This window comes from Anser anser, assembly GCF_964211835.1.
Source record: "Anser anser genome assembly, chromosome: 27".
NCBI lineage: Eukaryota > Metazoa > Chordata > Aves > Anseriformes > Anatidae > Anser > Anser anser.
In genome coordinates this window covers 5,798,152-5,823,460 of record NC_139748.1, presented here as the reverse complement: position 1 = coordinate 5,823,460, position 25,309 = coordinate 5,798,152, and the positions used below count along the sequence as shown (strand labels likewise).

The window sequence follows — 25,309 nt, the reverse complement described above, 5'->3', positions numbered from 1 at the left end:
CGGGGGCTGAGGGGGCTGGGGAGGGGGCTGCAGGCAAAGGGGGGGTTGGGGGGTGAATTTGGGGGACCCTTCTGGGGGGTCAGGGGTTGCTCTGGGAGGTGGGAAGGAGAAGTGACTGCAGGGAGGGGATGGAGATGGATTGTGTCCCTGGAGCTGGGATCGTGTCCCCAAAACGGAATCCTGTCCCCAAACTGGGATCATGTCCTCAAATTGGGATTGTGTCCCTAAACTGGGATCCTGTCCCCAAGCTGTGCCCGTGTCCCTTAGGGCATGGGGACAAAGGCAAGGCCTGGGGGTGGCACAGGGCAGGAGGTGACCCCAGCACCAGCCCGCGGTGCCCGTGGAGGTGACGGATGGTGGCACCAAGCTGCACCCCCACAGCCCATTGGGCAGCCAACCCCCCTCAGAGCAGGGAGAGGGGGCTGTGAGCTGCACCCCGAAATCTGCAGGGCAGCACCTCAGCCCCAGCAGCCTCCACTTTCTCTTTCCCAGTGGCACTGGTTAGACTGGTCGGATGGAGCAGCTGTGTGCTGGGAGATGCTGGTGCTGGGCTGTGCCTGCACCCACCAACCCGGGAGCAATCCCTCCTGGCACCCATCCTGCACCCACCCTGCCTGGGGCACCCCGTGGGAGGTGGGGTCCCTCCCTGCCATGGGTGGCCCGACACAGATCTCGTCCCGAGAGCGGTGCCAGCTCTGGGGGGGGCTGCACTGGGGGGGGGGGGGGGGGGTGTGACATTACAGCTACCCTGGAATTGGGGGGCTGAGGCGGTGCTGAGCGCTTTCCACGAGGCCTGAAGCAGCGTGGGGGACGGGGGGGGCAGCGGGCTGGGGGCACAGGGTGCTGCTCTGGTCCTGGCTGGGTCTCAGGAGGGTGCCCAGAGCTGCTCAAGCCCCGTGGCCTGCATACACCCGTGCTGCTGCTGCCAGGGTGATGGGATCTGCGGGGCCACAGCTGGGAGGGTACCGTGGGTCTGGGTTCTCCCCCCAGCAGGGCTGGTGGCACCAGTGGCACCCCCCCCCTCCTGCCTGGTGTCCCACCCGCTTGCTGCACCGGCTGCACCTCTCCAACCAGCGGCATCACCCGGGCTGACTGCAGCACCTGGCTCTGTGGGGAGCCCCGGGGAGGAGGATGCTCAGCCCGGTCCCCCCCAAACCGCCCCCATCTGTGCAGAGCTCCCGGGGGCTCCCGGTGCTCCGTGCCTGCCCCTTCTCCCCCCGGCTCGGGGCACCGCAGACCCGCCGTGACCCCGCTCCAGGGGCTGCTGCCTTTTGAGAGTGGGTGGAAAAAGCTCCCCCAGGGGCAGGTTTCTAACCACAGCGCTGGAACCCAGCCTGGCAGCGGGATCCCCGGGCACTGCGGGGTCACAGCACGCAGGGTTTCAGGCTCTGCGTGTGCCCAGCACCGGCGTATCGCCCAGTGGTCCCGGCTTATCAAAGGATGGAGCCGGCAGGGGCTGCTCCCCGGCGTGGGGACGTCCCCGCACGCTGCAGGATGCTGTGCCCGGGAAACAAAAGGGCCTGGCAGCACCCAGCACTCATGACGGTGCCATGCAGGAATGAAGCTGGGGCAGGTGATCAGCTCGCACAGCCCGGTGCCTCCCGGAGCGCAGGCTGGCCCCCGGGGCCACAGCACGGCCCCGCAGCGCGGGGTGACGTGACCGCAGGGATGGGGCCGAGGCACAGCATCCACGTCGGATGCACCGGTCGGTCGGCACCAAGCCACACCAGCTGGTTTGGTGCCAAGCACTGGTGTGAAGTGACCAGGACCTAGAGGTGATGCTGGGGTCGGCTGTGGTCACCCAGTGCCGGGGGGATTGCTCCAGCCCCTGGATGTGGCTGGCTCAGCAAAGCGGCAGCGCTGGGTAAATGGGTGCTGGGCTCTTGGCCTGGATGGGTCCAGGTCTCCCTCTGCTAGCACAGAGCTTAAAAACCAGCACGAACAGACCCAGACAGGGTACCAAATCCTGCCCAAAAGCCAGAGAGGGGCAGTGGAAAACAATTCCCCAGACGCATTCCCCCAGCCCTGCTTTACCCCTTGGCGTGTGGCCCTGCGTGCATACGTGTGTGCCCGTGCAGTGGTGCTTGTGAAATGGCCGGGGATGGTCTGGCACAGCTCTGCAGCCTGCCCCAGCCACCCCTAGGCAAAAAAATGTCCCATCGCAACACGGCGAGCAGCGACGCTTGGGCACCTGCCCTGCCTCTGCTCCGTCCCTGCACGGACAGATGCTCACAGCTCTGCCACGCGTGGTCCTGGGGACAGTGCCCGCAGGGTGGGTGACCCGGGCAGGGCTCCGAATGCAGCTGGGGACCCCTGCAAGAGCCCCCCTGCCACGAGCACCACGCTGCCCCTTGGAGCAGGGCTCGGTGAAGGGAAATCCGCATCGCCGGGGGGCACCCGGGGCAGCCTTCCCGGCCACTTTCCCCCTGAAAGAGCCCCCGGGATGGATGCGCAGCCCCTGGGGCTGCTCCGGCCCTCCTGGGCATGTTTTCTTGGCAGTGGGAGCCGAGCGAACCTGCTGCTGCGAGCAAACAACCACGAGCCGGGCAAACGGCGGCGAAGAAAACACCCCGCGAGGCCGGCGCGGGTGAAACTCTGGGCACCGGCAGGGCAAGGGCTCTGACAATGATTAAACTGGCCAACCCAGATTTCCCGGCAAGGCAGCGCTGGGCTGGGACCCGGTGGTTCATATTATGCAAATCACCTGGATCTGGGAGCATGAACGTTTCAGCCTGGAATTCCCCTCGGGCCTCCAGATCGCGTTACGCCGCCCGTGCTATAAAAGAGGAGACGTGGGCAGGATCTGCCCATCGGCACAGCCTGGCCGGGCCCGCAGCCGTGGTTAGCGGCCGGGCAGGGCTCCCCTCGCCTCCCCCCTGGATTAGCTGCCGCCCCGCGAGTGCCATCGCAGAAGGTACCAAAGCTTTTTCCTTCGGGACCTGCTCCCCGACGGCGACGTCCCCCCAGCTTTGCTCCCTTCCCTCTGCATCTTCGCTCCCGCCGGGGATGTGCTCGGTTGGTCCTCGCTCGCCGCGCGCCCGCTGCCCCAGCGCAGCCACCGGCCCTTTTGGGGGGCCAGAGAGGGGCCCCCCTCCACCCCCTGGGCTTTGCCCAGCGACCAGCAAGATTTGGCTTTTCTACCACGGGCTGCCAAGTCACCGGGATGTGCTTTTTGGAGCTGCTGGCGGCCCTGCCCGTGGGCAGGGGGCAGGGGATGCGCCCACCCGCGGGGCTGGGGGCGCGTTTGGTGGCCGAGGGTCCCGCAGGGGCCGTGCCGCGCCGTGCTGTGGGACCGACAGCCCCCTTGCTGCGAGAGGGGCTGGCAGGGCTGGGGAAGGGGCTGCCACCTTGTCCCCTGCCCTGGGGTGGCAGGGATTCAGGCCACCGGGCGGGCGTTTCGGCAAAGGTGACCCGAGAGGCGGCAGCAGACGGAGGCAGGGAGAGCTCAGCCTCACCCAGCCCGGTCCCGGGGCTCCCGCGGGTGCTGCGGGTTGAGGGCCGGGGCTCACTGTGGTCTCTCGGCACAGAGCTTGATGGCAGGATCTTGCGAGATCAGCAACATTTTGTCCAAGTACAACAGCACCATGTACCAGCAGGAAGAGTCGCAGCTGGCCCTGGATGTGCTGGGACACCCTGGGGACGACGGCAGCCTGGGGCTGAGCTTCCCCCCGAGCCTGCCCCCCGTAGACACCACAGGTGGGTGGGGGCGAAGTGGTGGTGGGCTGCAGGGGGGAGCCCCCATGCAGGGGAGAAGTGAGGCAGTGCAGCTGCCTTGGAAGAGCACCCACGGTCCCATGGGGGCAGGTCGATGGTTTGCACCATGCCTCAGTTTCCCCAGGGGGGTGATGGCTGGGAGGCTGCCGGAGGATGCGCCGGGTGGCACAAGGTGCCAGGCCCATAATCCGAACCCTATAACCCCAGCTCCATAATCCAAACCCCATAACCCCAGCCCCATAATCCAAACCCCATAATCTGAACCCCATAATCCGAACACCATAACCCCAGCCCCATAATCCAAACCCCATAATCTGAACCCCATAATCCGAACACCATAACCCCAGCCCCATAATCCAAACTCCATAACCCCATCCCCATAATCCGAACCCCATAACCCCAGCCCTATAACCTCAGGCTCATAATCCCAGCCCTATAACCCCAGCCCCATAACCCCAGCCCCGTAACACAGCTCAGGACCCGCTGTGCCCCACGGGACCAGCCCACGTACCCAGCCGCTCGCTGCCCAGCCCTGAGCCCCGCTCTCCGTCCCTTGCAGAAACGCCAGAGTGGTTCAGTGAGCTCCCATACTTCTGGACCAAGGTGCAGGTGCTGGAGTGGATCAGCTACCATGTGGAAAAGAACAAATACGACGCCAGCATCATCGACTTCTCCTGCTGCAACATGGACGGCCACACGCTCTGCCACTGCAGCCGGGACCAGATGCGCCACATCTTCGGGCCCCTGGGGGACGAGCTCTACGACCGCCTGCATGAGATCAGTGAGTGTCCCGAGGTCCCCTTTGTCCCCAGGCCTGGCAGCTCCGAGAGCAAGGCTGAGACCCCCCCCCTCCACCAGCCCAGGACCCCCGGAGCTGCTCAGGGTGGCGCAGGGGCACGGAGCGGTGTGCGGGGAGGGCTGGGCTCAGCTCCTGGCAGGCGCCGTTCCCCACCGTGCCGAAATAGGGTCACTAATCGCAGTCCCCTCACCCCTGCAGCCTCTGACGAGCTGACTTGGATCATTGACTTGCTGGAAAAAGAGGATGCGAATTCCCAAGAGACCTTCCTGGACACCGGCCACCTGGGTACGAGAGGGGCCTCGGCCACGGCTACCCCCCAGGGGCCGCATGCGGGCGCGGGCAGGGCTAACCCCTTCTCCCCTTCTCTGCCCCTTCCAGAGCTGGCAAACCCCTGTGCCAAGGATTCCCTGGAGGACCTGAAGCCCACAAACCCTTTCCTCTTCACAGACATCACCTGCTCGCCCGACGCCATGTCCCCAGGCAGCTCCGATGTCTCAGGTCAGTGGTTTCACCCGGCTGAGAGCTCCCACGGGGCTAGGAGAGCAGCGGGAACCACGGGCGGGTTTGGGGCCGGTACCTGGCTGACCCCGGGGGCCTGGTGGGGGGAAAAACAATGGGAAACGCCTCCGGGCGCAAATCGCTCGAGGTCTGAGCCCCGTCCCTTTGCCCCCCCCCAGGGCCTGCCATGTCCCACAGCCCCAACTCCCAGGACTCCGGTGGAAGCGACCTCGACCTCGACCCCGTGGAAGCGAAACTCTTCCCTGACGGTGAGCTGCGGGCATCCCCCCGGGGCCGGGAGGGCAGAGCTTGTGCCAGCCATTTAGGGACAAGCCCTGAACACCCATCTGCACTGTGGGATTTTTTTTTTTTTTTTTTTTTGCGTGCCCTGGGCGCTATTCTCCCCATTGAGCTGCAGACGGGTAGGAAGGGGCAGGCGATGGCAGCGGGGTGAGGGCTGCAGCCGGAGGTGCTGGGCGCTGGAAGCGTCGAGCCCAGCTGGCGGCGGGACTGGGGACACTGGGGGTGCAGGGAGGCAGCGGGGTTTGGGGAAGGAGCGGCGTGCTGCCCTAAGAACGGAGGCTCCCCTGTGTCGAGGGGGGGGGATGATGTGGGAGGGAAGGGGCAGACGCCGCTCTCCAGGGGATGGTTCCCTGGTGCCTGGGCTTGAAAAGAGGGCACAGCCCCTGACACCCCCAGCCAGCTCTCCCCTGCTCCCGAGGGAGACGTCTCTGTGCCCGGGGAGGGGGGCTGCACGCCGGCAGGCCCCGCAGGTGGGATAACACATCCATCCCCTTGTCGGTGCGCGCAGACGGCTTTGCTGGGAGCAAGAAAGGGGACGGCAAACACGGCAAGAGGAAACGGGGACGGCCCCGAAAGCTCAGCAAGGAGAACAGAGACTGCCTGGAGGGCCGGAAGAGCAAGCACTGTACGTAAACCTCCGGCCTCCCAGGGGGAATGCCTGCCCCAGCCTGGTCCTTGGGGGGGGGGGAATTTGGGGAAGGACCGTGTCCGCTGGCAGGAGGCTGGGCAGAGCCGCGGGCAGGAGTTTCCGTGCCCTGACGGCTCGATCTCCCCTTGCAGCCCCGAGAGGCACCCACCTGTGGGAGTTCATCCGGGACATCCTGATCCACCCGGAGCTGAACGAGGGGCTGATGAAGTGGGAGGACCGGCGGGAGGGCGTCTTCAAGTTCCTGCGCTCCGAGGCGGTGGCCCAGCTCTGGGGCCAGAAGAAGAAGAACAGCAGCATGACCTACGAGAAGCTGAGCCGGGCCATGCGGTGAGTGCCCCCCCCCGGCCCCGACGGGGGTCCTGCTCCCCCCCAGGACTCAGCCTTGGCCCCCGCACCCAGCGGGGCTGCACCCAGAGCCCTGACCCCAACACTTATCCCCCCCCCCCCCAGGTATTACTACAAACGTGAAATCCTGGAGAGGGTCGATGGGCGCCGGCTGGTGTACAAGTTTGGGAAGAACTCCAGCGGCTGGAAGGAGGAGGAGGTGCTCAACAGGAACAAGGAGCTGTAGGAGCCCCGGACACGGGGGCCCGTGGAGCCCCCCCGGGCCAGTCCCGAGCCTGGCTCCTGGCAGGAAAATTTGGCAGCTGCTGCCCCACGCAGCCTGTGAAACTCCAACACGCTCGCGTGTGCTGGCGACCGCTGGCACCGAGGTGTTTAAAGCTAATATTTTGGCTCCAGTAGGTTATTGTAAACCATTATTTCCCTCGCTGGATTTGTACCTCCGACTCGGAGAGGCGGCGACTTTGGCTGTTTGAAAGCCTGGACAGGAGAAAAGGGGGAAAAAAAAAAAAAAAAAGTCTGAGGTGGCACCGAGTGGGTGTCCTGCTGTCACCCAGCGCCTCGTCGCCGATCGGACGGGAGCCACCCCACCGCTGCTCGTGCCGTGAAGGCGCCGCTGTCCTGGCTGCCCTCCGTGGGGCGAGCGGGGCCCCTCTGCAGCAGCGGCAGCGCCTGCCAGGAGACGACGGGAGCAATGCAGAGAGCTCCTCCTGACCCCGCAGAGCCCGCAGAGGGGACGCTCGGGGCACCAGGTCCTGTCCGTGTCACCAGCCCAGCTGCCTGTACCTAGGAACAGGCCGTTTCCCCCAAGGGTGGCTTCTAATTTATGTAAAAAAAAAAAAAAATGCGGCACGGAGTGAATGTACAGATTTATTTTTTCACGAGGAATATGTTCCCGCGTGGCAGCGTGCTCCCTGTCCTTGTGCAGGCGGTGATGCTCAGCTGGCCTGAGGCCACGTCCCGGGAGCACAGACTGGCTCTGTGCCCCGCAGCAGGAGGGGGATGCCAGCCCACCGGGGGTGACTGGATTCCTCCTTTTGAGCTCGGGAGCATAAAAGGAATAAATTGTTTGTCTGGGTTTTTGTAGCTCCGTCTCCTTGTCCTTGCTTTTCCTCGAGGCATAACGGGGGCCGGATGCATGTTGCATGCGATGTCCCCTTGCTGATCCCCTTCTGCCGCCATCCCTCTTGCTTGCCGTGGCCTGGACTCACTAGCCCACTGATCCTGACTCGCTGGCCACCATGGCACGGGGTGGCAGGATCCTCCTGGGCTCTGTCTGTCCCCATGCTGACAGCGAGAGCTGGAGGCCGTGTCCCCAAGCCAGCGGGGCAGGGGCACCTTACACCAGCTCCTCGGCCTCGTTCCCTTCTGAGGACCCACCCCAGAAATTTAGCCCCGGCGTTCGCCTTTGCAGGACGGCTTTTATGGAGTGCAGAGCTCAGTCAGCTGCAGGGTGGTGGGAGGCAAAATCCTGGCTCCACAGGCCCCCCGTGCACCGGTCACTGGTAAAAGGTCCCTCAGCATCCTCCATAATTAGGTCCCCAGCCAGGCTGGTGGTTGAGGCAGGCAGAAAGCACGGCAATTTTATCTTATTTTATTCTTTTAAGGCTTGCTCGTCTTCCAGTCTGGCTATCTGGGGGGCTTTGCAAGGGGACCAAATCTTCAGGAGCGGGCTTGGCAGCGGGGAGCCCACACGTGCGCAGTGCCAACACCAAACTTCCCCTGCAGCCCCGGCCGTGGGGAGGCAGGGAGGGGGCCCAGGGGCTCTGGGGGAGTCCCCAACCCCCGGGCTGTGCCTGTGGGGCAGCCAGAAGGGAGCACGGTGGGCTGGAAGCCGGGCATCTCGGGATGTTTCCACTACGAGCTTGGCAAAGAGCGGTCCATGCCTCGCTCCCCGTGGGTATGCTTCGTGGCAAAGCTTTCTGAAGCCCGCTGGGCACCACAGGGCTCGTTGCCACCTTGCTGGTGTACAGGACCCTCCTGAACGAGGGCATGCAGAGGATGGGGGTGCCCAGCTCCTGTTCACGCTCCGGGTTTTACCTGGGAACCCTACGCCAAGCTTGGAGCTTGACCAGGTTTGGGATGCCCAGGCAGAAGCAGCGCCGCAACCTGCGGAAAGGTTACGGGGTAGGGAGGCTGTAGGGATGGGGCCAGCCCAGCAGCAGGGGTGAGGGTAGGTTTTGGGATGCTTTAGGTGGTAAGGCTGCCCTGCAAAGCCTCAGAGAAGCCTTTTTGGCAGGGGGACAAAGCTTTTGTTCCCTGCCTGCCCTCCTTCCTGCCAGAGGTGCGGCTCAGTTAAAAATCGCCCGACACTTGCAAGAGCGCGGCCCTTTTCTCTTCCAACCCCCTGATGGCCATAGCCCTGGCACCCCAATTCTCTGCCTGCAGCCCTCCAAGGACCCCCCAGTGTCCTCCTGGAGATGTGGCAGGGGCCCAGAGCTCCAGCAGGAGGCTGTGCTGAGGGCAGGAGGGGCCCTTGGGCCAGGTCCAACCTCTTCTGAGGGTTGGTCAGCCACTGCTTACAGGGGGATTTGCCTTGCTGAGACACCTGGCTCCTGCTGATGTGCCGTGCCATGCCATGTTGTGCTGTGCCATGCCATGCCATGCCATGTTGTGCCATGCCGTGCCATTTTTTGCCGTGCCATGCCATGCTGTGCTGTGCCACACCATGCTGTTCCATGCTACACCTTGCTATACCATGCTGTGCTGTGCCATGTAGTGCCATGCCGTGCCATGCTGTGCCATGCCGTGCCATGCCATACCGTGCCACGTGCACCCTTGTGGTCCAGCAAGGCACCTCACACGGGGGAACCTGAACTCACAAAAAAATCCTGAGGATGACACCACCCTAGGCCAGCCCTCCATCCCTTCCCTGCACCTGCGCTGCTCCCGGCTGAGATGTGGCCATCAGGCCTCCCCGGCGGTGCGCGGAGAGGTCCCGGCCCCTGGGTGTGAGCTGCGAGCCAGCCCCGGGTCTGGGCTGCAGCCAGAGCCCTGTCACACTCCTTGCGTAACCTCCCCTGTGAACAGGTTTTCCCGGCTGGAGTCTGCTGGCTCCGGCGAGCGGAGGGTGCTGCAGCCCATCCCTGACCTCCCGGGGCTGCTGCAAGCAGCGGGGACCGTGCCGAGATGCTCGGGGTGCCCACTCAAGCACCGCGCTCGGGAAGGGACCGGGCTGGTGCCCGCAGAGGGGCCAGGTCAGGCAGGAGTTGTCCTTGCCGCTGGCTGCCATCCCTCGCTCAGGGTTTGGGGCTGTGGGCGAGGTGTTTGCTCTCCGTCAATAGATAACCCCAGCAGGCTGGCAGGGAGCGCGCAGCACTTTGTCACGCAGCCTGCTGCCCTGCCAAGCGCGCCGTGTTTGCACAAGCAGTTTCATTTCTTCCCCGCTGCGGTTTGGGTTACCTAACGAGCCCGGGACAATGTTTAACCAGCTCTGGCAGCAGCAGGAACCCCATTGCCTCGCCGTGCCCCCGGCGTCCCCACTGCTGCCACCGCTGGCCAGGAGGCTCAGGGTGGAGGCCGGGGGTCTATGTCCTCCCCCCTGGCTGCACCTTCCCCGTGCCAGAGCAGGGAACGAGGACGTGGAGGCAGGGGAGTGCGGGTAGGGGCTGGGGACCAGGTCCTGCAGCCTCCCGTGAGGCTGGTGTGAGCAGAAGAGGCGGGGGGGGCCGGGAGCAGGGTGTGCAAAGCCACACACACGCGCGTGCACACACACTCACGGTGACCTCCCCGGTGACCTCCACACCTGCGCTGAGCCAACCCCGCGGAGCCTCCCGGCGCCCTGGCACCAAAAAGAGATGATTTATTTGTTTTCTTAATCTCCCTGGAGGTGCCCAGATCCCGTGGCTGTGGCGAGCCCTGGCAGAAAATGGAGAGGAAGCTTTGCCACCTCACCGACACTGAGGGCTGCCCGGGGACCCTGCCCACCAGGTGGTCCCGAGCTGAACATGGTTCTGGCACCCGTTTTCCACGGAAATACCTTAATCACCCTTCATGTTCATGCATTAAAATGGGTTTTCTGTGCCCTGAGAGCTCCCCAGAGGGGCGCAGGGGCCAGTGCTGACCCCAAATCCCAGCTGGGGAAAAGGAGGGCGGTTAGCCCTGGCCAGCTCTTGCCTGGCCTGGTGTCCCCAAAGCAGGCCGCTGTGGCTGAAAGGTGGCAAGCGCAGGGGCAGAGGAATGGGGAGAGGGCAGAGGTTTCGTCCCACATCCCGTGCACCGGCCCATGAAGCGGCCCCGAGAGCAGTAGCACGACCTGATTTTCCAGCCCAGCCGGACCGTGGCCATCTGCAGAACGGATCAGGGCCGGGGGGAACGTGGTGGGGACAGGGACAGCCTGTGGGAGGCTGGGACAGACCCCTGGGGACCTTAACCCTGCCTCCCGCTGCCCCTCCACCACGCTCCCCGCAGCCTTCACTTGCTTTCATCCTCTCTCACCTTCCTGGCCCTTGCTCAGCACATGGGGAGGAGAGGATTGAAACCATGCTGGGAGCAACGGGGGGGCTGTGGGGTCCCGTCTGCCTTCCCACTGCAACGTGCCAGGGAGCCCCCAGTAGTGCAGGGACGGAGACTGGCCCAGGTCCATGGCCCAGGGTGGCACCTGGCCCAAAAGGCTGGCCCCAAATGTCTTCTTTCTGCAGGGAAAGCATTTATTTGGTGGGACGTTTCATTGGTGGGATGTTTCTTTGGTGTGTTTCTCCCTGGGGTCCTGGTCCGGGAGAACTCAGCCCTTCAGACCCTGGGAACAAAGCCTGCAGAAAGAAAAAAGGTGCGTAAATCACTGGGCTTGGTCCTGCTGGAAACACGCAGGGGAAAAAACCTTGGAAACCCGTGAGAGACATTTATTGCAGCTGGACCTGTCCAGCTGTGATAAGAAACACTCTTCCTGCTGGATTTCACCCAGCGCTGCCCTCCCCAGTCCCCGACCAGCCCCGGGCTTGCTTCATTCAACCCAGGCAAAAACCTCCCAGCTTCCAGGACGGGTCGTACCTGGAGGAGCTGTGCACAGTTTGGCACGGGCAGAACCAGGCTCCGGAGCACCCAGACTTCCCCGAGAAAATTGCCAGAGGGCAAAAGCATGTCGCAGTTTGGGCTGCCCAGCTGCCTGGGGGGCTCTTCTGGCAGTGGGCTGGGTGAAAAGCTCAGCTGGCATAAACATGCGTGGAGAAGTATGGGGGGAGCAAAGGGGTGTGGGGCTGTGTTGCGGTCCTGGGAGGGGTCTCATGGGTGCAGCTTTAGGGGCTGTGCTGGGGGCAGGAGGGGGAACACAGTGTAAGGACATCGAATAGTTATATATATATTTTTTTTAATAGAAAAAAAACCACTTGCTTAGGGTGACACGGAGGGAAAAGATATTTATTGCCCAGGGGATGTGGGTTCTGTAGGGGCTGGGGGGACGTGCTGCGGGGGGCTGTGCCATGGCAGGAGCGAACCCAGCCCGGTATTGGGATTGAGCTGGCAGCTTGGGGCTGGGCAGGTCCCCGGGGCTGCGTCCCTCTGCCCGGGGCTGCCACCGTCACCGGGGTGCCCGCACAACGCTCCCCCCCTGCCTCGCAGCCCGACGCTTCCTCCTGCTAACCGCCTCCAGCAGCGGCTGCCCCGGGGGTGTCTGGCTCACCCAGGAGAGCTGCCCGCTGATGGTAACTGGTCTGTTAAAACCCTGGGCTGTTTGGTTGTTAAACAAGAGGGCGGCTGTTCCCGCTGTCGGAACGGGGAAGCCGCAGCGGTGGCTGCCTGGAACCAGAGGCAGCCGGCTCGTCTCCGTCAGCCCGTGCCCACCTTCCCCCTTTATTTTTTTGCTGTGCCCCGCGCTGCTGCCAAGCTGCTCCATCCCACCCGTCCCTTGCCCCCAGCCCAAGCTCCTGGGGGTCTGTCCTGTGCTCTGTCCTGTGCCCTGCTCGCTGCTCCACGGCTCAGCCGTGCCGCATACGAGTGGCTCCGGCTGGCCACAGGGCCTGGACCATGCTCCTCGGGCACAGACGTGGGACGTGCTTCCACCCAGGACTGGCAAAGCTGCACCCCTGCACCCTCCCCAGCTCCCTTCCCTGCTCAGACACGTCTCCTCCTGCAGAAAATGCCGTGTCCCAGAGTCCCCAGGCGGGGACGGATGCTCAGCCCTTAGCTTGGCGGCCCCATTGGTGGCCCTTTTTGGGTCGATGTCCCCTATTTTCCTGCCTTCCCCTCCCTCCACCACTGCCACCAAAAACCTCAGTTCTGTTCCATTGTGTAGCAAAACAAGATTTTCACCGCATTCTTGTTTCCCGGCCAGCTCTACCCTTTGTTATCCACCAAGCACCGAGCGGAGCCTGGCGTGGCACCAGCCCGCATGCGGGGTCACCGGGCAGCCCAGGGACCCGCGGCCCCGGCCGGGCTCTGGCACCAGGCTGGCACACACAAAAGCCTTGTCCCAGGGCTGCTGCAGCTCGATTCCCATCTCACGTGCATTTCACTTCGACACGATGAGCGCCTGCTGAGGTTTCCTGCTTTCTCCCACACCTCCAGCTCTTCTCCCCCTTTCCTGCTGAGCCGACTGCGCCCAAGCAACACCGAAAGGCTCAAGTCCTCCAGGGGCTCGGACGGGGACACTTGCAGCCTCTTCAGCTGTGGGTTTTGGGGGATGGAGCTGCGGTAACTCGTGGGCTGCAGCTCCCAGCCCCTATTTTCCTTCCTCCACCTTGCACAGATTAATATCATGGAGAGGTCCCCACTAACCCTGATCTCCTCCACTTGTTGCTCATCTCCCTACCCTGGCCTCATGCTCACCCTCTAAGCTTTCAGGTGAGAACCCAGGTAGCAAATTAAGGTTTTTGAGCCCACCAAACCATTTTGGCTGTGTCCTGGGCCCCCGTTCAGCAAGGCGCTGGTCATTGAGCCCCTCTTCTCCCAACCTGGCCTTGCCTTTCTGCTGTCCCCGCTCCCTGCGCCCCGACCACGTGCAGTTAGAGGGGAAGGAGGAGGGGAACGAGATGTTGGAGAGGGAGAGAAGATGGGAGTGGGGGGCAGAAGATGACTGGGGGGGCAGAAGCTGGCTGCCCCAGTGCAATGCCATATTCTTGGGTGCCTACAGAAGCCAAGCAGGGGATGATTTGCTGAGCGTTTTGTCTTGGCCACCGTGCCTGGAAGAAGAGCGCAATATCTCTCTGGGAGACCCCAAAACTGATCTGGGGAGCTCTGGACTCCAGCACCAGCTCCTCACCACCAGCCAGATGTGGCTTGGGGGCAGCTGGTGGCCAGCGATGGTGCAAGGGTCCCCAGGGTGGACGTGGAAACTGTCAGCTGCAGCGGGCCAGGGCAGTCAGGACAGGTGATGGAAGGGGATGTCACCCACCACCCCCCCATGGCTGCTTCTGGGAGGGCTCAGGGGGCTGCAGAAGGATGGCAGACGTACAATGAAGTGCCCAGTGGGGTGTCCTATTTGCCTGCTGGCCCCCAAGTCAGTGGCTGGGCCACCAACATGAGAAATTCCCAGCTCCAGTGTGTCCGTGCCTCGGGGTCGGGGCCGGCGGTGCCCTGCCAAGTGCGGCACACCTCAAGCTCCTGGCGTGCGCCGGCAGCAGCCGAGCCCCAAGGCAAAGGTCTGCTGGGATGGGGGTGGCAGAGCTCCCTCGGCCTCCAAAGGCTGGGGTGACGCAGGGTGATGGCTGAGACGAGCTGTGGGTTCAGTCCCGGTCATCCCAACACCAAACCTCTACGGCGCCCCTTCACTTTGAGCTTGCTTGTGGGGGCAAATCCCCTTGCAGAGGTTTTCCCCCTCCGGGGAATTTGGGTCCCCAAGGTGGCAGGGCACACAACGGGGCAGGGTGACCCCTCCTGCCAGCATGTTCGGGTGGCCGTGGTGCTTTCTTGTGCCCAGTCCCAGCAGGGATGTACCCAGCTGGCCCCGGTGCCGTCACGGTGGGGTCACGGTGGTGGCAACCCCGGTGGGATCTGCGGGCTCCCCAGGCAGCGGGCGCTCCTCTGGTTTCTGCTTTCAGGACTGTAGGCGAGCAAGTCCAGACCTGAGCCTGTTTTCGGGCAAAGGGTGGGTCCTACAAGAGGATCTCATCGCTCCAGGGCTTTCTGAAACCAGACGGGTTTCAGAGCACACGTTGAGGGAGCCACCTCAGCCCTGGCCACCAGACACGACGCAGCTTCAGGGCCAGCAGGCTGGAGGTGGCACTGGCCCAAGCCTTGGGGACGTGCTGCTGAGCTTGCAGGGGAGATGAGGGTTTGGGGGCTAGGACCTGCAGGATGAGACCCTGGAGCTGCGCTGCCCCAGGTGGGCTCTGCACTCACCTGTGCCATGCCCCTCCAGGGCACCCTGCACCCACACCAAGGACAAAATCTGTGCTGGAGGCTCCGAGCGCTGGTCCACGAGCAGCATGGCACAGCAAAAAGGTGCAGCACGGCCAGAGCCTGGCAGATCTTCACCAGCTTCCAGGGGGCAGAGCTGCTGGGTGTCCCAATTCCCTTCTGTATAGATCCCCAGTGTACCCAGTGGACACCAGACCTCGCCCCGCTGGGCACCAGGCTCCTGCTGGGTCCTTCCCCAGGTGCTGCCCTCGTCAAAGGGAGCAGGGTCAGAGCGGGCATGGGGTCCACTGGGATGGACAGAAGGTGTCTGGTCCTGAGTCAGCCTCTGCTGGTGGCCGGGATGGTCAGGATAGGGTCTGCAGGGGTGGACAGGCACTGACTTTGCAGCCCTTCACCCTCCCCACCCCAACAGGGTGCTGGGTGCTGAGTGAAAGGGGGGGTTTCCCATGGGAGACCCCACTCCTGGGCCACCCCAGGCTCTGGGGATGTGGCTCAGTTTGGGACACAGCAGGAGAAGAGACGGGCTCATGGAGAGGGGTTGTCTGTGTGCTCCCCTCTCCTTGAGCACCCTCCAAGCTCTCCAGGGGGCTCCCGGGTGCCGGGACCCCTTCCCAAGCTGTCCCCGGGGCTCCCCGCAGCGGCCTCAGCCCCGAGGGAGCGGAGAGCCCAAGGGTCGCTCCAAGCCCAGCCGTTGCCTGCCGGCGCTGGGACCCATCCCTCTCGCATCCTCCCTTCCCAGAAGTGACGGTGGCAGGCGGCCAGCCCCACCTGCCCGACAGGTAGAGCAGGGGTGGGGGCAGGCTGCTGGCACCCGACGGGCTCTGCCCTGCCCCATCCCGCCCTGCCAGGCACTGCCCCAGCACCGGGACACGAGGAGTAGGGCCCCCAAACAGCACTGCCACCCCAAAAGGCAGGGGGGGGAAGCCTGGGGGCTGCGGGGTGCGGATCCCTTGCACCTGTGGGTGTTACCCACGGCGTGTTGCACGGCTATAGGTGCACATGTATGGGTAGGGGTGCACGCAGGGACGTGCACGGGGTGTTGTGCTGCTGAACATTTCCAAACACAGATGCTCGGCAGGTGCACATGCAGCACGGAGCAGGTACACAAACGTGGAGCAAGATGCAAGCATGCACAGACACACTTGCATAGTTGCACGCTGCATTACGCGTGCATGGTGGTGTGCAGAGGGAGCCTTGTTTGGGGGGGCAGGGGGCACCCCAGCAGCCTGAAGGCTGCTGAAGCCACACGGTGGCATGGGGGTCCCCTGGGACAGGGGGGTCTTGTGGGACACGGGGGTCCTGGAGCATTGTGATGGAGCTGGCTTGGATGAGAGCAGCAGGCAGCTCTATGTCGTGGTGCAGGGGCTGGCCGGGGTTCAGGGCAAATGGCTGCAGCGGGGAGGCGAGGAGAGATGGGGGTGCAGCAAAGGGTGAAGTGGTCTGAAATCTGAACTTCTGAAATCTGAAATCGGGCTGGATGCGGTCTGGGCAGCCTGCTCCAGCGGGAGGTGTTGTGCCCGTGGCAGGGGTTGGAATTAGATGGACCTCAGGGTCCCTTCCAACCCAACCTCAGGTGGTCCTCGAGGCCCTTTCCCACCCAACCATCCTGTGATTCTGCAATTTTATGGCACCCAGGATGAAGCGTGGTGCAAGGAGCAGGGAGGTCAGGCGCTCGCCCTGGACCTACAGCAGCTCTTTGGGAATCCTGGCGTAGCTCCTACAGCAGCCTCCACCCTGACTGTCCTCAAACACCGAGAGCAAACCCCACTTTATCCCGAGGAAAGAGGCACCAAAAACACGATGGGGACAGGGAGAGGCGGAGGGGCCGGTGGCCGCAGCTCCCCTGCCCCCAGGGCTGTCCCTGCTGTCCCCGGGCTGGCGCTGAGCTCAGCGTGCTGCGGTTCCCTGCTCGCTGCGTGCCAGCTGCTTCGTCACGAGGCAGGAGGAGTGGGAACAGGTTATGCTAGGTCTGCCTGGCCCAGGGCGAGCGCAGGTGAGCGCGGGGAGCTGGGGGAGCAGGGCAGGCAGGCAGCGTTTGGATCCCCACGGCTCTACCCCAGGGAGACACCCCCCCCCCCGGCTCTGCTCGGGACCCCCAGCCTGGGCAGCGTGGCACGGCTGTGGGGTGAGGATGGGGGGAGCAGGATGCGGCCCCCACCCGTGAGGTGTGGCCGAACTGAGCAGTCTGCGGGGCGTAATTATCGTCCCGGGCCGGGAAAAGCAGGTTGGGGTCAGGACAGGTCACATTCGGGTCAGATCTGGAGAGCTGGCCTTGGTTCGGAACAACACAAAGCCCCACGAAAACACCCCTGGGCATCCACTTCCCCCCACTGGGGTCCACGGGTGGGGTGTCCAGCCCCAGGCAGGGCAGCTCGAAGCAGCTCCCTGTGGGTTTCTGCAAGCCTGAGCCTCTTCTCTGGAATAAAATTCATATATATAAGGGAAAAAGAGGGAGGGAGAACCCCGGTTACCACGCTGCCCCCCACAAATGTCCCTCCCTGCTCTGCCCCTTGGGCTGGTGCCTCGGGTGTTGGAGGGGGTCTTGGACCTGCCCCAGGGGGTTCCCCTTGGAGGGGTCTGGGCTGGAAAGGTCAAAGCCTTCGGTAACCAGAGCCTTGGCCCTCCGAAGTGCCCAGGGAGTGGGACTCACGGAGAGGTGAGGATGCTCTGGGGGCCTGCCGGTGCTGTGCTGCGCCACGGCTGCCCCACGGCTGCCCCACGGCTGCCCCACGGCTGCAGTGTCGGCCCTGCCATGAGCAAAGGGCCGAGGGCCGGGGCAAGCATTGCCTTAACACGGCGCCTGGCCCTTGCTCCAGCCTGGGAAACACACAGCTCCTCCCTGCCCCAGTGCTTGGCAACTTTCTCTTTTCCAGCTGAAATATGGCCACAGACACTCCCGTACACCTCTCCTGCAACCTTTGTCCGTAGCCAAAAGAGCTCTCCCCCCCTCTCCTGTGAACCGGCATGGGTCCATCAGACAGGGCCAAACCCAGCCCCAAGACCTCTGTACCCCAGGGGGATGCCCGGACCCCCTTGGGACAGGGTCCCCGTGCAGACAGCTCCCGGGGCAGCAGCCCAGAGCGAAGCAGGGAGGGTTTGGGACTGCTGCAAACCTTCCCCACCAGCACCCCTTCGCTCCCCTCCTGCAGGCACAGCCCCCTGGGGACCACCTGCAGCCCCTTGGGGACCACCTGCAGCCCCCGGGGACCCCCTTGGGGACCACGGGCGGTGCAATCAGCCCGGTGTTTGTGCTGTGGGAGGTGTGTGTGTGTGTGTGTGTGTGTGTGTGTGCACGCATGGGCAGGGTCCCAGCGCGGAGCCGAGCGAGGACGTGACGCCAGCCTGGGGTGCGGCACCGCCCAGACATGGGTTTGGCAAGCACACGGAGCTGGGTCACGGACTGCACAGCTGCACCCGTGGGCCCTGCCAGCACCGCGCTGCCCGTGGCCAGGTCACCCCAGCACTGGCAGGGTGGAGATGGGGGAGCCAGGAGCCCCCCTGCAGCTCCCAGCGTGCTGCATCTCCCCAGGGTGCTGAGGTGGGCAGGATTTAGCTCTGCTCAGCCCCTAGCAGCAAGCCTGAAAGCCCTGGGTCCCCAGCATCACTCCTTGGTGTGGTGACAAAAGGCAAAAGCTGGGCAAGGCAAGGTGCTTGGTGCCCCTGCGGGTGTTGGGGGGGCATTTGGGTAATGCCCTCGGTAACGTGCTTTAATTTCGTGATGTGCTCAGGCAGGAGGGACCTGATCTTTGTGGGTCCCTTCCAAGTGAACTGAACTGTCCTGTCCTGTCCTGTCCTGTCCTATCCTATCCCATCCTATCCTATCTTACCCTATCCTACCCAATCTGTCCCATATTTACGGGCACAGCTCCCTCCCCGCAGCCCCACGCTGTTATTCTGCCTTCTCATCCCGTCCACCCTGCAGCAGGGGACATCAGGGCAAGTCCCAGGCTGGGCGAGATGCGCACCCCGTGGGGCTGAGCCAGCGCAGGATCGGCCCCTGCTCCTCTCTGGCACTCCAGGGAGGTCTCTTGGCTGCAGAGGGCATTTAGGGAGCAGATCCAGCTCTGTGCTCGTGCACACCACGGAGCAGCCGAGCCCTGGCCGTGGTTCCTGTTTGTCGCGGGTCTGGGACCCGCTGGAGCTGGGGCAGCCCCCGCCAGCAGCACCAAGCTAGGGGCAATGGCTCTGCAGGCTCTGGGGAGCTCGCTTCCCTTTTAAACTCATACTGCTCCTGAGAATAAATCACCCCCAAGCCATTTGCTCACAGGAATAAAGAGCAGCAATGACGGTGGCAGTGGAGACTCCCACCCCCCCCCCCCCCAAAAAAACAAAACAATCTCCTTTCCCCGCTGAGCTCCAGCTCAAGCAGTGATGCGTGCCGCGGCGTTTGCAGCTCCATCCCCAGCCCTTTGCTACCTGTGTGCCGCTGACTCACGGCGTGACCTGCGGCCGGCCACTTCGTCACCTCCCTGTGTCATCGGGCTTCCCGAGGAGAGGGCTCGGCCGTGGAATTTCCCCACCTCTCCGTCCCCAGGACCTGCCCCACCGCGGGCACCCGCAAACCCGGGGGCTCTGCCCCAGCTGGCCCCCGGCCGACCTCGTGCCCTGCCAAACCCCGGCAGGAGGAGGCTGGCTGCAGGCATTGCAGGCGAGTGCCAGGCTCCTGCTCTTTGTTTATTTACGGAGGTGAACGCTGGCAGCTTGTTTGGAAACAAGGCGAGCACCTCGGGGCCCCACACGCCCTTGACCTGCTGCGGCCGAGGCCGGGTGCGCGGCTCCTGGCCGGGGCTGGGCACGTGCCCCGGGGGGGGGGGAAGGGCCCTGAGCGCCCCCGTCTCACCCAGCCCCTCAGCGGGGGTCCCGACCCGGCCTCCTGCAGGCCGAGCAGCAAGGCTGAGGTTGCAGCAAGGAGAAGGAAAGGGGAGCAAAAGCCCCGAGCCCGGGGTGCCTGCGGTGCTGCACCAGGATGGTCCCCATGCAGCTCTGCCCCATGGCCAGGGCCCACTGCAGACACCACAGAATCGTTTAGGTTGGAAAAGAGCCTTAAAATCAAGCCCAGCCGTCAACCTCACCTACCAAGCTCACGACTACATGTGTTCCTAGGCACCACGTCCATCCTAAATACCTCCAGGGGCGGCGACTCCACGGCTCCCCTGGGCAGCCCCTTGCAGTGCTTACCCACCCTCCCGCGAGGAAATTCTTCCTAACGAAGCCCATGTCCAGGGCCAGGATCTGCCCCAGCCCTGACCCGGAGCAGCCCGTGGGGTGCTGTGCCCGGGGTGGGCAGCTCCTGCCTGCCTTTTGGGCACCCCGATAGCAGAGATGCAGCAAAATGTCCAGGGGACAGCGTGATGCCACGTGTCCCCAGCATCCCCCCTCGCCTGGGACTGGGGTGAGTGGGCAGGAAGGCAAACGGGAGCCAAAATAAGTGAGGCCAGGGTTAGGAAAAGGAAGGTTATTGGCCAGCTTTGGGTTATCCTAGAGGCACAGGAGCTTCGTGTCCACCTAAAGCCTGAGCTTGGCTGTCAGACTTCGCTCCCCCCCCCTGGGCAGCAGCAGAGCTCCTCACCACACTTGGCCGTCCCCATGCTCCCCACCCTGCTCTCAGCTTCCTCCTGCTCGCCTGCAAAGCCTGGCTGCAAACAGCAGCGCCCGTGTGTTTTGAGGGGGCAGAAAGTGGAAAGTTTGCTCGAGGGAGCCGGGCCCCTGCGTGGTCCCTGGAGCCGTGGAAGGAAGCTGCTGAAAGGTTTGGGTTCCCCAGCAAGGCTGGGACGAGTCCTGAAGCTGCAGGTGGGATTTAAAGCTAGTCTCCAGGAGGAGATGGTCACCAGCAGGGCTTCACGATGGGGTTGGGGAGAGCTGTAGGAGAACCCCAACCTTCTGAAGCTGCTTCTTGGAGTGCAGCTCGTGCTGGTCACCGTGTGCCAGCCCTGGCCACCTCCACACACCCACTGCTAGCCTCAGCTGGCCGGGAGGTGGCCACAGGAGCTTGGTGACCACCTGGGACACCCCGGCTGTGCTCGTGACCAAGCGTGCGTTGACGGGCACCCCTCCGGCGTGGGGCTGGCGAGCCCACGTCACCGCGTGGATCGTTCCAAGCGCAGACCGAGGCTTCTGCTGATGGTGCACTGGCCGCCTGCCAGCTTGGCTCAAACCAGCTCCCGGGTGACATCAAGGAGCACACCAACCGTCCCGGTCCTGCTGGGAGAAGACATTCTTCCAGCGCCAGCCAGTATAACTTTACTGCCTCCGCTTCGCCCCGCACCGAGAGCAGGGTGCTCCCGCTGTGCCGTCACCGTCACACGGATCCCGGCGGACCCGGAGAGCTCAGATCAAACCAACCCAGGCATTTGATCGAGGCAGTTTCTGAGCAGGGACATGCATGGGAGCAGCCTGATGAGCCCGTCCCCAGGCTGGGGGTGCCTGTGGGTGCTCCCCAACTGCTAGCCCTGCCCGGCAGCGTGTCCGCGGCCACTCAGGGGTGACAAGGATCTCTGACAGTGAAAAGCCCCGTTCAGAGCCCTGGGACAAGGATCAGGGGCGGCACAATTTCAGTACCCATGGCTAGATTGCTATAGACCCTGCTGCACCCTTCCTCCTGGCATCCCCCCCTGCTGTGGCTTGGATAAATTCTGTGCCATCGTCATCACCATGAAATAGGGGCACCAGCACCCACGGGGCAAGGCAGACCCACCGCCCCGTGAGCCAGGCGGGTGAATCTCTCCCCGTCCCTGCAGGCTGCCTGGCTCCGGCAGCCCCGGCTCTCCCCACCCTGCAGCCTCCTGGCTCAAACTGGATCCACGTTTTTATTGCAGAACAGGGGAACACGGGGAGGTGGCTGTGGGGACACGGTGAGCTTGGGCCCTCCCTGCCAGCTGCCCGTCTGTCCCCACGCGCTGTTTGCTCAGCGCCGCGTGCCATGGGAAGGCAAACACGGCCGTGCAGGAGGGAGCAGAAACCAGGGCAAACAGAGGCTGGTGCAGCCCTGATGAGCAGAGTTTTGGGGTTCCCAGGGTCACAGCAGCCTCGGGATGAGGGAGCACAGCTCAGAGCACAGCCTGCACGGACCCCGAGTGACCCCCTGTCCCAGGAGGGTTGCTGCCGGTCCCTCGACATGGGAAACCTCGCTGCTGCAGCCGCAGCAGCACCCAGAGTGCTCAGTCCCAAGCAGCGCCCAGAGGTGAAGATTTTAAATGTCCCCTGCTGGCCTGACCCTGCAGGTGGGCTCGGGGGGACCCTGCCTGGCAGGGCTGAGCACCCCGGGGTGCCTCGAGGTGCCCGTGTGAGCTGACAAGGACCGTGCTGGGACTCTGCGCATCGCTGCTCTGTGACTCGCAGCCACGCCAGGGCTGACCCCAGTCCTGGCTGACCCCAATCCTGGCTGACCCCTGGCTGTGGAAGCCTCTAAGCCAGCAGAAATCACCTCCTCTCACTGTAACCAGCACCACAGCTTGCCGGGGAGCTGTGCTGGTTCCCCGTATGACCTCACAGGGCTGGGCACCCCCAGTTTTCCTCCTGACACCTTCTGAGCCCACCATGCTGGGGACACACCGCACCCATCCCCTCCGCTCGCACTCTGGGAGCCGTTCGCACCTCTCGAGAGGAACCCCCAGACATCTCCTCATCCCCCCCTGACCCAGGAGGCTCGGGAGCCCCTGCCATGCCAGCGCTGATCCGGACGGGAGGGCTGTGGCCCCTGGAGCGTGGCCTGGTTGCATCAGAGCCCCGGCATCTCCAGGGCCACCGCTGCCAAGCGGGAGCAGACAGAGCAGTGCAGCCTTCGCGGGCTGATAGCCGCGCAGAGGTGTGTCTGCAGATAATGACAGCCGGGTCTGAAGTCCGGGAGATAAGAGGCTGGGAAAAGCAGCCGAAGGGAGACGTTGCCAGGAGAGATGTCAGGGTTTTGTGGGAGAAGCAGGCTCCCGGTGCTGGGACAGGGGAGGTCCCCCTGGGTCGGAGCCGGCGGAGGGGCAGGGGGATGTCCCCGCAGGATGGGGGGGCTGTGGGGCTGCTGGAGGTGGCTGCAGGACAGGGCACGGCCAGGCTGACGTGGGCAGCAGGGGTGAACGCTGCTCCAGCAAAAGCTCCCAAGCTCTGCACAAGAGCCTTTTGTCCATGCCCAATGTCCCTGCCACTGCTCCCTGAGCCAACGCCGGAGCCCCGTGGCCCCGGTGGCTCTCAGAAGCAAAATGAGCACAATTAGGAGGTGCCTTTTATTACAGGTGTCTCCGAGGGCCTGGCAGAGCCAGGGTCCGGGGGGCCCTGTGATCTCGGCCCTTGGAAGCCCACAGCCGTGCTGACAGAGCCGCTCTGTGTTCCCAGCTCGCCGGGATGATCATTTCCATGTGGGACAATGAGCTCTTTGTGCCGCCCTGCGTGCCGGGCCCTCCCTGCACCTTCCCTGTGCCCAGCGGGGCCGGCGCGCCTCGAGGCCCCGTCCCTGCACCGCGATGGGGTGCAGGAGCCTGAGGATGGCAGCGGGAGCAGCCCCAAGTCCCCGGCTCCCTGGGGACAAGCCTTGCCATCACAGCGTCCCCACCACGTGCCCCACGGGAAACTGGGGGCTTTTAGCGCCAGGAGGCCAAATTCCCCCCCCCCCGTGGAGCCCCTTGGAGAGGATGTCACACCCCCAGGATGCGCTGTGAGATCTTCCTGCTCCCCTGGGGACAAACCCTGCGTGCCCCCAGCCCCTGAGGCTGATTCAGTGCTCAGTGCCTGGGGTGCCAAGCGGGCGCAGGGCTGGTTTCTGCACACCCATGGTTTCTGTGCATTCCCAAGGGGCGAGGTGCTGCAGCACTGCCCCTAAAACATCCCCTCCCGACCCAAAACCCCGCAGTAAATCTGTGTCAGGGGAAGAGCAGGGGGGAGGCACACCCAGAGGGGAACTCACCCATCCCCAGCATCCCCCCCCACCTCACCCAAAGCCCCTGTGCTCGACTCTGAGGTCTGTCTCTGTGCCCCTTCCAGCCCCACAGCCTGCCCCACAGAGGTGACAAGGACACCTTCGTCTTGTCTTTGGCGTTGCCTCCACCGCTCCGTGGGTCCCAGCGTGGCATGGGGCTGCCGGAGGCTGCGATTTGCACCTGCCTTTGTCCAACACCACACTGCTCTGCAGCAGCAATCAGGGGGACCAGTTGTGCAAGCTGCCGCGGCTGCGACAGCTTTTCCTGGGGTTTGAGGCAAGATTTTGAGTAGATGACCTCTGAGATCTGCTCCCTGGGGAATGTGGTGACCCCACGAGTGCTCTAGGGCACCTATCTGAGGCACATCAGGGGCCAGCCTGATCCCCTGGGGGGTTGCTTGGGCCACGACTGTCATTCCCATACGGAGCCGAGTATCTCCTGGCTGTAAACCAGCCGGAGGCATGAGACGAGCCCTGGGGAAGGCAGCAGCACCAGCCGCTCCTGTCTTACACCGAATTCCTCTCTCCTGTGCCCACGGACGCCGTGCTGAAGCCCGAGCCCAGGTCCTACGGCCGGCAGCTGCTCTGCGGTGGCGGCGCCTGCCCCGGCCGACCGGCCGATGGATAACGCCAACAGAGCCAGCAGTGTCCCGGCGGGCGGTTTCTGGGCGTTTTTTTGCCCTCTGCTCGCACTGGCTGTCACCTTCTGGTTTTGCAAAGCAAATCCCGCTGCGGGGTGGCCACGCAGGGGTGGTGGTGGTGTGGGCCATTTGCTCATTTGCCAGGTAAATTCCCCGGGGAGCAGAGCATTCAGAGCAGGGCGCCCTCCCTGCCTGGCCTCACCGAGCTGGCAGTGGGGTTTGGGGGTGCCCGGCTCCACGCCACCCCCTGGCAGCCCAGCATCTGCTGCTCGCTCCCTTCTCCAGCAGATCCACCTCCAGGTAACCCAGCCAGAGCAAGGAGCGTCCCTCCCCTGCCGAGCTGGTGCCAGCGCTGGCACATACCTCGCATACCTGGCTGCAGGCATCACCAACCCTGCTAACCCTTTCCTACTCTCCTACAGCAACGCCCGCCTGGCCCTGGCCTCCCCCGGGTGCCGCCAGCCTCCTGACCCAGCCCTGCCCCCCCCCCCAGGATCCAGGCACCGCTGGCACAGCCGGCACCGACACGGGCACGGAGCCGAAGGAGCAGAGGTGGTGCCAAAATTTGTGCTTCGCCGCCTCTGCTGCGTGCGAGCCGCTCTGCTCCACCAGCAGCCCAGAGGGCAGCTCGCAGGGTTTGAGCCCAGCTGCCCACAGGCTCCTTTACACCCCCCCTTTCCCTTCCCTTGCACCTCCTTCCGGCAGCCCCCGAGGCAAGAATGCTCCAGCAAAGCAGAAGTAACGGTGTGTAAAGGTATAAAGGCTCCGTTGCAGGAGGTGAGGGCTTGGCAGCAGCTTTTTGACCCCCTGGGTGATCCGAGAGCTGTCCTGCGCCCCTGGCTGTGCCTGCAGGGCTGTTGGGAAGGGAGCTGGGGGACAAATCCGTGGCTGTTTGTGCTGGGTAATTGGTTTGGCACAGACTTCGCAGCCCACTCCCGGCAACACACATCCCTGGAGAAGGAGGGTCGCTTTGCCTCTGAAATCCAGCTGAGGCCGTGTGTCAGAGCAGACCCGAAGGGCTGCCTGTGCGCTCCTGGTGCTGTGGGTGTGTTTGGCACGCAGGTGGATGTGTGCCTCTGTGTGCGTGCCTTGATGGGTGGCAGCCTGCATGCGACTGGGTGCCCGAGCTGCAGGTGTCTGCATCCCTCCTGGTGCACGAAGGAGGGGAT

General features: G+C 64.1%; 1 protein-coding gene and 1 long non-coding RNA gene across 2 annotated transcripts; one reads left to right on the top strand and one right to left on the bottom strand.

Annotated features, from left to right (window-relative positions):
• The first annotated feature begins 2,782 nt into the window (after positions 1-2,782).
• ELF3 (E74 like ETS transcription factor 3) lies at positions 2,783-7,391 on the top strand. Its single transcript, XM_083812903.1, has 9 exons — positions 2,783-2,914; positions 3,528-3,696; positions 4,274-4,495; positions 4,712-4,798; positions 4,892-5,011; positions 5,191-5,280; positions 5,823-5,939; positions 6,095-6,290; positions 6,414-7,391. Exons 2-9 carry the CDS (start codon positions 3,534-3,536, stop codon positions 6,532-6,534), a joined length of 1,116 nt encoding a protein of 371 aa, XP_083669029.1. The 5' UTR covers positions 2,783-2,914; positions 3,528-3,533; the 3' UTR covers positions 6,535-7,391.
• Positions 7,392-10,933: 3,542 nt separating this feature from the next.
• Positions 10,934-14,704, bottom strand: LOC310887210. Its single transcript, XR_014575693.1, has 2 exons — positions 14,580-14,704; positions 10,934-11,056 (listed from the first exon to the last, which is right to left on the bottom strand). It is a non-coding gene; the product is annotated as an uncharacterized lncRNA (long non-coding RNA).
• Positions 14,705-25,309: the final 10,605 nt, after the last annotated feature.